At 52.3% G+C, this 15,180-nt stretch overlaps 1 protein-coding gene across 5 annotated transcripts; it reads right to left on the minus strand.

The window, feature by feature from the left end:
• Window positions 1–912: 912 nt before the first annotated feature.
• Mdc1 (mediator of DNA damage checkpoint 1) lies at window positions 913–14,755 on the minus strand. Of its 5 annotated transcripts, none has more exons than XR_015450980.1 (15): window positions 14,604–14,755; window positions 11,199–11,337; window positions 10,190–10,570; window positions 10,042–10,114; window positions 8,151–9,448; window positions 7,949–8,011; window positions 7,738–7,830; window positions 6,015–6,752; window positions 5,867–5,910; window positions 4,187–5,479; window positions 3,991–4,110; window positions 3,700–3,869; window positions 3,376–3,501; window positions 3,169–3,279; window positions 913–2,142 (listed from the first exon to the last, which is right to left on the minus strand). XR_015450980.1 is itself a non-coding variant. In XM_004847068.3 (15 exons), exons 2-15 carry the CDS (start codon window positions 11,332–11,334, stop codon window positions 1,999–2,001), a joined length of 4,803 nt encoding a protein of 1,600 aa, XP_004847125.1. In that variant the 5' UTR covers window positions 11,335–11,337; window positions 14,604–14,755; the 3' UTR covers window positions 913–1,998. The 5 variants fall into 5 exon arrangements, 2 of the variants coding, with proteins under 2 accessions (XP_004847125.1, XP_087066520.1); XR_015450982.1 differs by having other exon boundaries at window positions 3,991–4,126; XR_015450981.1 differs by having other exon boundaries at window positions 3,700–3,882; window positions 3,991–4,126.
• Between the last annotated feature and the right edge of the window lie 425 nt (window positions 14,756–15,180).

Below are 15,180 nucleotides of genomic sequence, written 5' to 3' on the forward strand. Positions count from 1 at the left end.
CACTGCCCGCTACGCAAGCACAAAGACCCGAGTTCGATCCCCGGTACAAAATAAATAAATAAATAAAAAAAACCAAGGATACAACTTTTTTTTTTGTGATTCTGGGGATTGAATCTAGTACTTTATACTGAGCTGTACCCCCTTTCCTTTTTTACTTTTTTTTTGGTACCAGGGAGCGAACTCAGGACCTTGCGCTTGCGAGGCAGGCACTGAAACCACTGAGCGAAATCCCCAGCCCCTACTTTTATATTTTTAATCAATTTAATTCTTACTTGCACTTCAGTTTCTCACACCAGAGAAACTATTTGGTATTTACACTGTGTCCTATTTATTTCACTTAAGAAGATGACCTCAATATGCATCCATTTAGCTATAAATGTCTCTAGTTTCTTGTTCTTTTTTTTTTTTTTTGGTACCGGGGATCGAACTCAGGTCCTTGTGCCTGCACTTGAGCAGCAGGCAGCGAAACCACTGAGCTAAATCCCCAGCCCCGAGTTTCTCATTCTTTATGGCTGAGTAGTACTCCATTTTATTAAAAAAAAAAATCTTCTTTATCCAGCTTCCAGTTGATGGGCACTTGGGCTGTTTCCAAGCTTTAGCTATTATACTTTTATATTTTTAGATAGTGTCTTGCTAAGTCACTAAGTTGCTTAGTTTGGGCTCAAATTTGCAATCCACCTGCCTCTGCCTTCCAAGTAGCTGGGGTCATGGCAAGCACCACTGCCTCCAGCTCACAACTGTTAAAAAAATATGTCGGTGGGGCTGGGAATTTAGTTCGGTGGTGCCCCACCTGCCTCTCAAGCATAAAAGTTCCTGAGTTCAAGCCCTGGTACCAAAAAAACAAAAAACCAAATCACGATGGTGCTTCAAGAGGAGAAATTAAAACAAAAACAAACTGCACCCACCACACCATAAGGCACAGAGTGAATATTTATTTATCACAGGAACACGCTGAAGCTGGGCGTTATAAATACTGCAGAAGCAGGTCAGAGAGGAGTGATTTACTCAACGTCAAAGCTGAAGGATGCTCCCAACCAGGTGTGTGGAAGAAAACATTTAAGCAGCATCCCACAACCCCTTAGCTACGTATCCCATGCATGGCCTCACTCCCGATGCCAAAGTGCTCTCTTCTGAGGATGAGCATGAAGCCCAGGGAGACAGGGTGTCCGATTCGGAGGTGGCCTGTGTGTGCCAGGGAGTGGTAACCCTGCTGCAGTCCAGCCAGAGGCGAGCAGTGCGTAACACAGCACAACATCAGTCACCACTGCTTGTTTTTTCTTTTCTGGGGTGGTGCCTGGGCTAGGAGCCAGGTACCCTAAGTGCTAGGCAAGTACCTCTGAGCTACACTGCCAGCCAGGATTAGCAGATTTTATAATGGCCATTTCATTTTGCTGGACTGGGGTCTTTAAAAAAATTGTATGTTGCGTGGTGGTGCATGCCTATAATCTCAGCACTAGGGAGGCTGAGGCAGGAGGATCATTACAAGTTTGAGGCCAGCCTAGACTACATAGTGAGTTCAAGACCAGCCTAAATTACATTAGCAAGATTTTGTCTCAAAAAACGAAAAGAAAAGGGGCCAGGGATTGAGCTCAGTGGTTCTTCTGCCTGCCTTGCAAGCACAAGGACCCGAGTTCAATCCCTGGCCCCCCCCAAAAAAAAAAAAACCAAAGAAAAAACCAAAATTAAAACAAATTTTTATTTTGAGACAGGGCCTCATTAAATCACTTAGGGCTGTGCTCGAACTTGCAGTCCTTCTGCCTCAGCCTCCAGAATGCCAGCGTTACAGGTGTGCACCACCACACCTGGCAGTTATGGCCACTATAGAACGTCTGTGGTTGCCTTGCTCTTCTCCCAGAAAGCCTCGGGCCCTGCCCTGTTCCAGCACAGGTCACATCTGAACAGCAAGGTCTTCTAAAGCCCCAGCTCCCCTACTCCAGCTGTGCCAACAGGGCAGGGAGATGTGCACTGTGGTGTTCAAGTGGACGACAGTGCCTGGGCCTAGAGGAGGAAGGCCTCGGGCCTGGCTTCCTGCTTCAGCACCCCGGTCAGCAGGAACTCTGCAGAAAGCAGGGGCAGGCCGGCCCGGGATGCGGGGAAGCAGTGTGGCACGTCCTGGGGGCAGGTGATCACCACTCTACAAGGCTGGGGAGACAGCAGAGAGGAAGCCGGGGTGAGAAGGGTCCCAGAAACAGACTCGGGGCCTAATGATGAGTCTCAGTACAGCCCAATGCTAACATGCACCAAACACACTGCACACTGCCTGTGAATTATTCTTGCCAGAAAAGCTGAACCAGAATGTACTCAGGTTTTCAAAATCAGCCAGGCGTGGTGGTGCACACCTGTAACCCCAGCACTTTGGAGGCTGAGGCAGGAGGACTGCTTCAAGTTCGAGCCCAGCCTGGGCTACAGAGTTCAAAGCACCCTGAATTATATAGTGAGATCTTATTTCAGAAAGCAAAACAAAACAAAACAAACTACAATTTACAGGAAGTACAGAAGACAGAAGAGGTGGGGATTTAGCTCAGTGGTTCTGCTGCTTGCCTTGTAAGCACAAGGTCCTGAGTTCAATCCCCAGTAGAAAAGAAAAAACAAAACAAAACAGAAGAATAAAATAAATGATACAACAAGGGGGCAAACAGAAAAACCCAGATTGGGGAAAATTCTAAAGGCCAACTGACCTAGTTTCTGCAGGAATTAAGTGGCATGAAAAAGGAAGAGCCAGTAGGACTTTGCTCCACAATAAAAGAATTAGGAGATGGGCTGGGGGTTTAGCTTAGTGGCGCTATGCCTGCCTTACACAAGTGCAAGGTCCTGAGTTCGATCCCCAGTACCAAAAGAAAAAAAAAATTTAGGAGACATTCCAAATGCAGCAATGCACAGGCTTAAAGAAGTCCTGGGTTGTTTTTCTTTTTTGGTGCCGGGGATCAAACTCGGGACCTTGTGCTTGCAAGGCAGGCAGCGGAACCACTGAGCTAAATCCTCCCATGGGTTGTCTTTTTGAGACAGAGTCTATGTAGCTCAGGCTGGCCTAAAACTCAGGATTCTCCTGCCTCAGCCTCCAGGTGCTGGGGTTATGGGCTTGAGCCACCACAACTAGCAGTATCCTTCTTCTCTCATTCCTGCCATCTCTTTAGCTGCCTCTCACTGAACTGTGTATGCCAGCCATACCTTATAGGAGCGGGGCATGCTGGGTAGGACGGTGCCTCCACAGCAGCTGATAATCTCTGCCATCTGCAGGGGTGGGGGCTGGACCCCAGGGGTCACGTGAATCTCATAGCCCTAATGGAGATGAGACAGGAGAGGTCTGGGCTGAGAGGGCCTGGCACCTGGAGACCATTGGGGCAGGGCCGGAGTAGGCAGGCGATGGGCTCTTACCTCCAGCAGTCTTCGCTCCTTCGCCCGAGTCAGGGCATCCTGAAGGCTAAAGCCGAAGTTTTTCTCCTGCTCGGGATCGGTCACCACATACTGATCCGCGGGCAGGAAGTGACCGGCCTTTCGAGACTGAGGAAGGTAGCAGTTCGAAGCAGGGCTCAGGCCACCCCACCCAGCACTCCTGCCTAGCATTTTCAGAGAGCTCCCCCACACACATCTTTTTAACGGATCGGGCCTCACTAATTGCATCCCCTCCCCTCCCACCCTGTGTGAGCGGTCTTCTCCGGCCACTCTTTCAACTGGTCTGCCACACCCCCGGCCACTCACCTGATGCAGCCACTCCAGGGAGAGGATGGGGATGCCCTTCCCCAGGGCACACAGGAACTTGACTGTCCGGCAGACGCGATCAGTCACCAGGTGGGAGGCCTCTGCCACCGAGCTGGCCAGACTGCCCCCCAGGGCCAGCAGGGCCCGCTCCCCACGGGTGTCCAGCACTCCTGTGAAGAGGACCTGGCGGGGGTCAGCCTGCACTGTCACACAGCCCCAGCCCCAGCACCCGTCTCGCCAGCCCCTCTGCCTCTTCCCGGCCTCCCACAGAGCCCCGGCCCCCTGTCCTACTCTGGGGGCTGTCGATTGCTGAGCAGGTTTGGTCCTACGGAGGCCACGCTTTGGAACTTCCTGGGGCTCCTTCTCTGTCTGGTCCCTCTTCCTCTTGCCTGGTCCTGGAGCCCCCACATCCTGGGAAGGAGAAACCCTGACGGGAGTCCGAGCCCTGACGCCCCTGCTCCCAGCTTGGGCCCAGGCCTCTTCTCACCTCTGCCTTGCCAGGCCTCTCTGCAGAACCGTCTTCCTCTCCCTTGGGGACCACTGTCTTTGGGGAGCCTTCTCTTTGGGGCCGCTTTAGAAGAGGGGGTGAATCTGCACTGGCGGGGGGCCTCCTGTGCCTTTGAGGGGCCCCAGGCTGTGGCTCCAGGGTAGACCTGGGGCCATCTGCTGGTTCTGTCTTTGGGATTTGGTCGGCCTGAGTGGGCGCCTCAGGAAGCTGGGGAAAGGGAGGGTCAGGAACAGTCCCAAGGGACGTAGCTGCCCTCAGCCTGCCTGCCCTTTGGTGCCTTGCGGGTCGGTTTTGAGGTTCAGAGCAAGGCTGATGGATACTGGGAGGTGTGAAGGAGCCAGGCTTCCCAGCAGCCCTCTGTCTCCTGCTGCGACGGGCTTGAGGGATGGGCTCACGGGCATGGCCTGTGGTGACAGAAGGCTGGGATTCCTGGGGGGCTCTGCCCTGAGCTGTGGTGTGACAAGGTGTCACCTTGGGGGTGACAGGAGGCTCTGTGGAGGTCCAGGCGGAGGGCTGGGGCTCAGGGGCTGTTGGTTCAACTGCTTCAGGGGTCTTGGCAGAGGACCTGTTTCTTCTCCCACAAGTGACCCGAGGTGCGGGCTCGGGGGTGACAGGCTGCTGTGTGGAGGTGGACGCCTGCAGCTCAGAGCTCATGGGGAAGACTGGTTCGGAGCTCCCGACAGAGGCCCTACGTGCTCTCCCTCGGGTGGCCCAAGGTGTGCGGGGGCGGTGTGTGGGGGCACAGGGCTGCAGCTCGGGGGCTGTTGCTTCCGCTGCCTTGGGGGCCCTGGCAGAGGCCCTACTTGTGCGGGCCCTCGTGGCCCGAGGTGTGGGCTCAGGGGCGACAGGCTGCTCTGTGGAGGTGCAGGTGGACGCCTGGAGCTCGGGGGCTGTTGCTCCCACTGCCTCGGGAGTCTTGGCAGAGGGCCTCAGTGTCCTGGCCTGACTTGCCCGAGACATGGGCCCAGGGGGAGCAGGCTGCTCCATGGGAGTGGGAGGGCGGGGCACACGGGCAGCAGTGGAAAGCGAAGTGGTGGCCACCCTGGAGGAGGCCCGGCGCCCAACACTGGGCTTTGTCGGGAAAGGGTCCAGCTCTGAGGACAGGGCAGGCTCTGGAGCCTCCCGTCTCCCACTGCGCCTGCCCCTGGGAATGGCGGGGTCAGAAGACGCAAGAGGAGAACGAAGGGGCCGAGAGGTAAAGGGGCCTGAGGGTGGGATGGAGGCTCCGGGTGCCACAGCAGGCAGGCACGCGTCTGGAGACTGCGGATCTCCCTGGGGAGAGAGAAGCCAGAGAGAAAGAGGTCAGGACTGGACGCTTCGTAGGTCCACGGGAGGGCTGGGTGCTCAGGGCACTGCTCTCTTCGGGCTCTCCTATCACACCGGGAACCGGAGGAGTGAGCGTCTTCTCTCCAGACCTCTCCCTAACCCAGCACAGCACTCTCCACACATGGGTGCTGCTAAGGGAGAGGAGGAAACACAAGAAAAGGAGAGGAAGCTACCACATGGGACACAAATACAGACAACGGTGCCAAGGGCAAAGGGACGGAGGCCAGCTAAGGAGCGGCGCAGGTGCAGAGAACAGAGGATGTGGGGACAGGAGCAACTGAAGCCCAGCCAGGGTGTGGGCTGGAGTAGCAAAGTCCAGATCACTGCTCTCACCCCCGAAGCCTGCTCAGCAGGTGGCCTCTTGCCATTCACAGGACCTAGACAAAAAGAAGCACAAGGGTGCTGAGTTCCACGAAGCTGGGTGCTCAGGGGTTATCCTGAGGCTGCACACCTCCCAGGACTCCCCTCTCCCTTCACTTACCTCTGGGCTGCCCGCTGGGGCTCCCTGGGGCTCCCTTCGCTCCACCTGCCTGGCGCCCCGCCCCCACTCCAGGCTCTGGGCTTGCTGGGGCAGCCTGCTCTTCCAGGCCCCCCGGCCCTTCGGGGTCCCCATGCCCTCGGTCCATCTCTCCTTGCTCCAGGGCCACTGCTAACCCAGCCTCTGCTAGCCCACACCCTGCTTCCGGCACCGATTTCTCTATAAGCCCCTTGAGTGCTTCTCTTGCAAGGGTCTCCCTCTGGATGTCTTCCTCTCCTGCTTTCTTGGATGTCTCCATTTCCTCTTTCGGGCTCTCCCTGCTCCTTTCAGGACTCACACTTTCCACCTTTCTGCCAGACTCTGGGCCCTGAGCAGCTCCAGCTAACACCTGCTTCTGCTCTCTGTCCTTTATCCTCCTAGTTAACTTTTTCTCCTCCAACTCATCTGCACTGTCTCCTGCTAGCTGCTCCCTCATGTCTCTCTCTTGTGTTCCTCTCTCAGGGGTCACCCTCTCTGCTGTTTCACTTGCTGTACCCCTATCTGTCTCCACAGTCTGCGTCGCTCTGCCTTCAGTCCCCAGTGATTCCATGTGAGCCGGGCTCCCTGGATGCTGGTCTCGTGGAGACAGATGAGAGCTGCAGGCCTCTAGGAGGGCGGTCATGGGCCAGGGTGCGGAGGCTTCAGGCTCTCCCACACAGAAGGGCTGTGTAGCCAAGACTTCCCAAGGCTCATCCAGCGCCCCTGAGAGTCAGAGAGGGTGGGAAAGAGAAAGGGAGATTTTAAAAAGGTGCTAGGGGGCTGGAGATTTAGCTCAGTGGTTCTGCCGCCAGCCCTGCAAGCCTAAGGACCTGAATTCGATCCCCAGTTTAAAAAAAAAAAGGTGATAAGTTGAGAAAAGATTAAGGTAAACTCATGAGTAATAAACCTAAATGGGTTAATAAGGAAAGCTGGAGGGCCGGGGATTTAGCTCAGTGGCGCCCCTGAGTTAGATATCTGGTATTAAAACAAAAGCTGGAAATAAGGGTGGTAGTTATAACATTTAGTGTTATGAGAGCACATTCTCGAGATACGTTTTTTTTTTGTTTTGGTACCGGGGATTGAACTCAGGACCTTGACCACTGAGCTAAATCCCCAGCCCATGAGAGCACATTCTCATATGAAATATCCCCCAATAGTTTAGTTTAGTTTGTTTGTTTATTTATTTATTTATTTATTGGTACTGGGGATCAAACTTGGGACCTTGCACTTGCGAGGCAGGCACCGGAACCACTGAGCTAAATCCCCAGCCCTATCATTTTAAAAAGTAACCCAGCAGGGCCAGGGATATAGCTCAGTGGCACCAAACCTGCCTCCCAAGCGCAAGGTCCTGAGTTCAATCCCCAGTACCAACAAATAAATAAAATAAAAATAAAAAGTAACCTAGCTGCGTGTGGTGGCACACACTTGTAATCCCAGTGTTCTGGGAGGCTGAAGCAGGAAGATCCAATTTTGAGTTCAGCCTGGGCAACTTCGCAATTTAGCAAGACCCTGTCTCAAGATCACGAAAACGATTGGGGAAGTAGCTGTGTGTGAAGACCCTGGGTTCAAGCCTTAGTGCAGTACTGGGAAAAAAAGAAAAAAAAAGTGATCTAGTCGATCTATGGATCTGCCTTAATATGAAATTTTTTTCTAATGAGATGGAGAACACAAGAAAGGATGCAAGTTTGGAGCACAGAGTTTTGCGCACCTGGGGCTTGAGCGCTGCAGTGGGAAGGGCCAGGCTCCGGCGCGAGCACACAGGGGAAGGCCTGGGTGGGTTCATCCTCCAAACCCTGGCTGGCTGCATAAGAAAGGGCAGCTGAGCTCTACCCTCACACAACTGCAGGCCTCCGCCCTCCGCCTCCGCCTCCGCCCTCCCACTGCACCAGGACCCCCAGCCACCCAGGTGTCTTCTTCACCTTCCAGGCTCTCACTCTCCACAAAGCACTGGGTAGCTTGAAGGTCCAGATCTTCACAATCTGCTGGGATGGAGGACAGAGTAGACAAGAAAAAAGCATACCTGACCCTTAGTCCCTTACTTCACCTCCACTGTCCTCTCCCCAGTCCTTACACCCACTGTTTATTCCAAGGGCCAAGGGAGGAAGAAAGGGGGCCACTTACCAGCAGGGCTCTCTTTGGAGGCCCTGGTCCTGGCCAAATATGATTTCCTCTTCCTTTCTGCAGGGGTAGGTGCTCCTCCTCTCTGTGGCGGGGTGGGGTTTCCTGGGGTGCCTTTGTGCACCACCTGCTCCCTTTGTGTCACAGGTGCCCTGCCATGGGCCCCCACTTCTGGAGTCGTCTCATGAGCATCCCCTTTTGCCAGACACTTGCTTTGTCTCACAGCTGCCACTGCTGAGGTTGCATCCCCCTCCACATTGGCTTTGACAGGAGGTCTGCTTTCCCCAACAGGCACGAGCTGCTTTGCTGCTTGATTTGTTTCCTCCACAGACACCTGACGGCTCTCCAGGTGTGGAACAGCTGGCCCTGGGGGGACTTCCTCCTCTGCTTCTGTCTTGATGTTCACTGTGGTGGGGGAGGCTTGGCTTCTCTCCAGGTGGGTCCCATGGGAGCTCCTACCTGCACCACTGTCTCCACGGGGAGGTCGGCTTTCTCTAGAATGTGCTGTAACAAGGGCCTCATCCTTTTCTGTGTAAGCACTGGGGACAGATTCCCTCTTTCCCACTGGGAGCCTTTCCTCCTCCACGTCTGTGTCGCTGTCTCTCCCCAAGGTGGTTTGGTTCTGCTCTAAAGAGACCATGGGCTGGGCTCTGGCCCTTTCTGCATCTAAGTCTTTGTTCCACTGAACAGCTCCACTCTCTTTCAGCTGCGCCAAGGTGAGCGCTGCAGAGACTTCTTCTTCATCATCTGTGTCACTGTTGATCACCATGGAAGTCTGGCTTCCCGCTGGCAGGGGCTTCTGCTCTTCCACATCTGTATCTCTACCAGCTGGGCTCTCCTGCAGATGCGCCAGGCTGAGGGCTCCAGCTACATGGAAGATCGGCCTCTTCTTCATGGGAACTGCAGCTGGGGTCGCAGGGATGCCCTCCTCTTCCACATCGGTGTCACTGTCCATGAAGCCGGAAGGCTGTGCTCTTTCCAGGTGGAGCCTGGCTGGCCTGCTGTCTTTGTCTGCATCTGTGTCACTGACCTCCCCTGGAGGGTGGCTCCTCTCCAGAACCACCTTCTTGCCTGCATCCCTCCTGACTGCCGTGTCTTTGTCCCTTCCCACTGCAGGTGGAGCCTTTACCAGCCAGGTGTCGTGTGTGGCTCCATCACCTCCAGGCTGCTTGGCCTTTGTTGGGGCACCATTCCTCACCACTGATGCAGACTTCGCTGCTTTGTCATCTGTGTCATTGTCCAAGTTGAAAGCCAAAGATGGTCCAGAGCCACCTGGGGCTGGAGAAGGCCCCTCATCATCACTGTGAAGGGAACAGAAAGTCTACAGCATCTACTCCCTGGGAAGGGACAGCCCAGTCAACTTGGAGCTTCCTGAGGGGCAGGCACTGGGAGCATTTGTCTTTCCATCATCCAGTTAGCTCTCTACTTAGTACATGAGGTGATTCATAAAAATGCAGCTGAGGGCTGGGTGTTGTGCTGTATACCTGCTAACCCCAGCACTTGGGAGGCTGAGGCAGGAGGATTGCCAGGAGTTTGAGGCCAGCCTGAATTACAGAGTGAGACTCTGGCAAAAAAAAGCAACAGAAACTGGACGTGGTGGCACACCTGTAACTGCAGCACTCTGGGAGGGTAAGGCAAGGGGAGTACAATTTTGAGCCTACCAGGGCAACTTAGGGACTTATAAAGACCCTGTCTCAAAATTAAAAAAAAAAAAGTGCTAGGGATATAGCCCAGTTCAGTCCTTAGTACTGGGGAGGAAAACCCCAGCTCAGTGAATGAATATGTGTGGTTCCCCAGCCCCACCTTTCAAGATAATCAACTCTAAGGGCTGACCTTCCAGGCCCTGGTTCTTCCTGCCTGCCAAGACTTAGGTGTCTGGCCTTTTGGTGCTCACCTTTCTGGAACTATTGTCAAAGGGGAAGATGTGGCCCTTGATTCTTTCTCCATACACCTTTCAGAAAGAAAATCTGGCAAGAACAGAAAGGAGTAAATTGAGGATTTTACACTCATCCGTTTCCCACCCTCCCAACACACAAACCTACCTGCCTCCTCCTCCGAGTCCTCAGCCAACGGAGGCCTGGTAGCCTGAGCAGCTCCCGGGACCCAGGGGGTCTCCTCTACAGTTAGAGGGCCCCGGGAGCCCACGGGCTGGGGCACATCTAGATGGCGGTACTGGCAGGGCAAATCAGCGAAGAGGATCAGTTCATGGTCTCTCAGAGGATGTCTCACCCCCGGGCTCAGGATCTTAGGCGGCCTCAGGATTTGGGTGCCATTGAGGCTCCCACAATCCTGAAGGACAGGTGCCTTGTTCCGTGCCGAGATTTCAATCACAGCATGTTGTTTGGAAATGGATGGAATGGGCAGGGCCACTGAGCAATCAGGCATTCGGCCTACCACATTCTTCCCAAGGTACAGTGGGAAATCTAAAAATGAGAGTTGATAGGGTCCAAGGTCATTAAGTCCCCTAAGCATTATAACAATAAAAAGCCCTACGGAATCCAGGTACTGAAGAGTATAAGCAATTCACCGGCAACACCCTATCCATCCACACCAGATTTTTTTTGTACCTGGGACCAAACTCAGGACCTTGCACTTACCTGCAAGGCAGGTGAGGTGCCACTGAGCTAAATCCCTGGCCCCGCACCAGATATTTTTAATTGTAATAAAATATATACAATACAGCCTTTACAAAATTGTTTTGGTGATACTGGGGCTTGAACATAGTTCCTTCACACTGAGCTACACCTCTGGCCCTTTTTAGTTTTCACTGTGGAACAGCATCTCGCTAAATCACTAAGTTGCTTGTGCTAGAACTGAACTTGTGATCCTCGTGCCTCAGCCTCTGAGAGTGCTAGGATTATGGGTGCACACTACCATATCTGGCTCCATTTTATTTTATTTTTTTGGTACCCGGAATTGAACTCGGGATCTTGTGCTTTCGAGGAAGGTGGCAGAACCACTGAGCTAAATCCTCAGCCTGAAACATGTTTCTTTTAATACCTTCCATGAAAAAAGACCCACCTTAACCCTTAGCACTTAATATCCCCTGACCTTTTTCTGGTCCATAGGCACCACCGAAGACACGCAGTCTCCCTACAGGCTCCAAGCTACACTCCAAGGATTCACTGGATTGCTCTGTCTCCTCCTCTTCCTCAACAGCCCAGTCAATAGTCTGGGTGTCTTCCATGGCCTGGGAAAGAAACACATCATGATCAGCCGCATCACTGGTTTGCACACACAGTGTCAGAAGACGGTACCTGGGAGTAAACCTGAAGAGAGACAGAAGTTGACGCTTCTCTTTCCATCAGTCATTCTGCTGTTATGCTTCTGAAGCATTTACATGAAATTTTGAAATACACACTCTTGTAATCCTAGCATTCAGGAGGCTGAGGCAGAAGGATTCCCACAAATTAAGGCCAGCCTGGATTATATAATAAGTTCAAGGATAGCCTGAACTACGTAGTAAGATATTTGTTTCAAAAAATATAAGTCATGCCGGGGATTTAGCTCAGTGGTTCCACCGCCTGCCTTGCACGTGCAAGGACCCGAGTTCGATCCCCGGTACCAAAAAAAAACAAAAATAGAAGTCAGGGCTGGGGATTTAGCTCAGTGGTTCTGGCGCCTGCCTTGAAAGTGCCAGCTCTCCAGTTCGATCCCTGGTATCAAAAAAAATAAACAAATAAAAAAAATAAAGTCAGGTGTGGTGACACATGTCTGTAAACTTAGCAATCAGGAGGCTCAGGCAGGACTGTGGTGAGTTCAAGGCCACCCTGGTCTACATAGTGAGTTGAAGGCCAGCCTAAACTACATACTAAGATCCTGTCTCAGAAAAATAAATAAATAAATAAATGGCTGGGTGTGATGGTGCATGCCTGCAATCCCAGTACTCAGGAGGCTGATGCAGAATTACTGTGAATTTGAGACCAGCCTAAACTACATAGTGAGACCCTGTCTCAAGAAAACCAAAATTAAATAAATAGAATAAAAATAAATAAATAAATACATAAAAAATTTAAAAATGCATAGAATTTTGAAAGCCAGGGTTGGTGGCACATGCCAGTAGCTGCATTTAGTTGGGAGGCTGAGGCAGGAGGATCATGTAAGCCCAGGAGTTTGAGTACAGCCTGGGAAACAGCAAGACATTGTCTCAAAAAAATTCTTTTGTAACTAGTGACAGAACATTGGCCAAGAATGCACAAGGCCCTGGGTTTAATCCCCTGTGCTACAACGATAAAAAAAAAAAAAAAAAGGTTGGGCCTGGGATTTAGCTCAGTGGTTTTGCCACCTGCTATGCAAGTGCAAGGACCTCAGTTTGATCCCTGGTACCAAAAAAAAAAAAGGCTTTTAAAAAAAACACAGCTATGTACAATATTTTCTATTCTCTCTATAGTTTTTACATGCTGATTTACAGTCTACTAAATTAATTTCACTACCCACTACTGGGTTACAACCCAGTTTGAAAAACACCATTTTCTTTTTTTGGTACCAGGGATCGAACTCAGGTCCTTGTGCGTGCAAGGCAGGTGGCGAAAACAACATTTTCAGGGCCAGGGATTTAGCTCAGTGGTTCCACTGCCTGCCTTGAAGGTGCAAGGTCCTGAGTTCCATCCCCATTACCAAAAAAAAAAAAGAGCTTCTTCAAAAACACCATTTTCAAGGGCCCGGAATTTAGCTCAGTGGTTTTGCTGCCTGCTGCGCAAGCGCAAGGACCCGAGTTTGATCCCCGGAACCAAAAAAAAAAAAAAAAAAATCTGTATGAAAACACCATTTTCAGTTGGGCCTGGTGGTGGTGGTGGTGTACGCCTGTAATTCCAACACTTGAGAAGCCGTTTGGAGGATCACTATGAGTTCAAGGCCAGCCTGAATTACACAGTAAGACACTGTCTCAAACAAAACAAAACAAACGCCCGGCATGGTGGTACACACCTGCAATCCCAGTACTTAGGAGACTGAGTCAGGGGGAGCACCATGAGTTTGAGGCCAGCCTGGGCTACATAGTGAGTTCAAAGCCACCTGAACTACACAGGGAGATCCTGTCTCAAAAACAAAGAAACAAACTCCAACTACAACAAAACAAACACCCCCCCCCCATTCTGCTAACACACACCAAGCATGTGTTGAGCGCTGTGTTGTGTCAGGAATAGTAGCCATATGATTAGGGAACCAGTGGTAAAATCACTAGGATATACACCAGGTAAGTAGATATACAGTAGGGCTGGTAATATAGCTCAGTGCCACAGCACCTGTTTGGTAAGTAGATAAACAGTAATATATGTGCTGCTATCTGAAAGGCCCATGATTCTTACATTTTACCAGATCACATCAGTATAATCAGACTAAAGCACAAAGAACCATAATATATGACTATATATAGAGGCTCTAATGTGTTGAGGACTATTCTACTTTATATTGACACCCGACACCCCCCCCCCCTCGTTCTGGGGATTGAACTCACGGCATTTTGCATGGAGATACAGGTCCCCAGCCCTTTTAAAATTCTGAGTTAAGGTCTTGTTAAATTGCCTAGGATGGGCTTGAACTTGAAATCCTCCTGGCTCTGCCTCCCAGAATGCTGGGATTACAGGTGTGCACCACCATGCCCGCACTGACTCACTAACCCTTCTCAAGAACCCCTTAAAGTAGGTGTTATTACTCTCCACTTTTCCAAATAAACTCCGACATAGATGGGTTGACTCCCTCGAGATCACCCAGGTAATGTCTACCTGTCTAACACTCTCTTATGGCTTTTCAAGCCCACAGCATAAAATAAAATCCAAACTCCTCAGGAAGAACCTCTCTTTTTGTTTGGAACCTGGGATCGAACTCGGGACCTTGCACTTGCGAGGCAGGCGTGGAACCGCTGGGTTAGGTCGCGGCCCAGCCTTGTCTTTGACACCCTGCCTCCAGGCCTGGACCAGTGGGCCGCGTCCTCCCTGCGGTCCTTCATGCTCATTCCAGTGGTTACAGCGCACCTGGCAGGGCTGGAGGTTTTCGGGATGCACCCTGAACCAAGTGTAAGATGAATCCCGCCTTCACGGAGATTACATCACCGAGCCTACTGACGAGAGGACAAATGAGGACAAACTCCAAACAGCACGGGTGGAATTTACCTAAAGATGCCACCCTGGAAGGAAACTGAGGACCAGTGGCCATTCCCAGAAAATGCCACCTCTGCCTTCTGTGGCGCCCACGGGGCCACACCTTGGGCCTCAATTCCAAGGCCACCGTCTTTGATTCCCGCGTTCCAGTGTTCGCTCGAGGCCCCACGTCGGCGTCCTCCTTCCTCAACTGGGCCCGGGCGCCTGGCAAGGACGTCTACTACCATCTGAAAAGCTAATTTCCAAACTAAATTTCCAAATTACCTCCGCCCAGTTGTACCCAAGGCACGCCCCTCCCGCCCTCAGGAGGAGTCAAGATGGTACCCGGGGAACTGTGGGCTAGGCCCCCAGAACTCACCTATTTGAGTCTCCGCGCGCGCGCCACCAGTAACGGTCGTAAACTGGGTGGTGCGAGTGCGTAGCCCGGAAGGAAGCCAGCTCGTTGACTGGCTCCTGCCCCTGTCTGTCACAGCTTGCTGTGCGCTGATTGATGAAGCCCCAAGAGCGCAAGCACATTGGAAGCCCCGCCTACCACGCCCCTTTAGCTCAAAGTCCAGGTGATTCGGAGAGACCGTGATCAGTTAACCGCAGCGTACTGTGATTGGCGAAGTCCAAGGACAACCCACCACCTTTTCACCGCCCAACGCCCACTTCCCGCGCAGATTTCCAAACCGCGACCAGAGAGTTTGGCGCCTGGGGCTGGCCGCGGATAGAAGGGCCGTACCATAGATGTCGTGCAGTGCGTCTGGTGCGGCCAGAGCGCCCTTCCTCGATCCGCCCAGACATGGTGTTCGCTGACTCATGAGAAATGAAAACCGTTTGCGGGTTGCAGTCGTGGCTGGAGGCGGCAGTTTGGAAAATAGCCCGTAGGCGTGGCGTTTAAGGACTCCTCACTGCAGTGGAATTTCATGTCGCTTTGATTTGGCTTGTTTAGT

This window comes from Heterocephalus glaber, unplaced genomic scaffold (genome assembly GCF_053883595.1).
Source record: "Heterocephalus glaber isolate CG9 unplaced genomic scaffold, H.glaber_assembly_v1.0 deba00001141, whole genome shotgun sequence".
Taxonomy (NCBI): Eukaryota; Metazoa; Chordata; class Mammalia; order Rodentia; family Bathyergidae; genus Heterocephalus; species Heterocephalus glaber.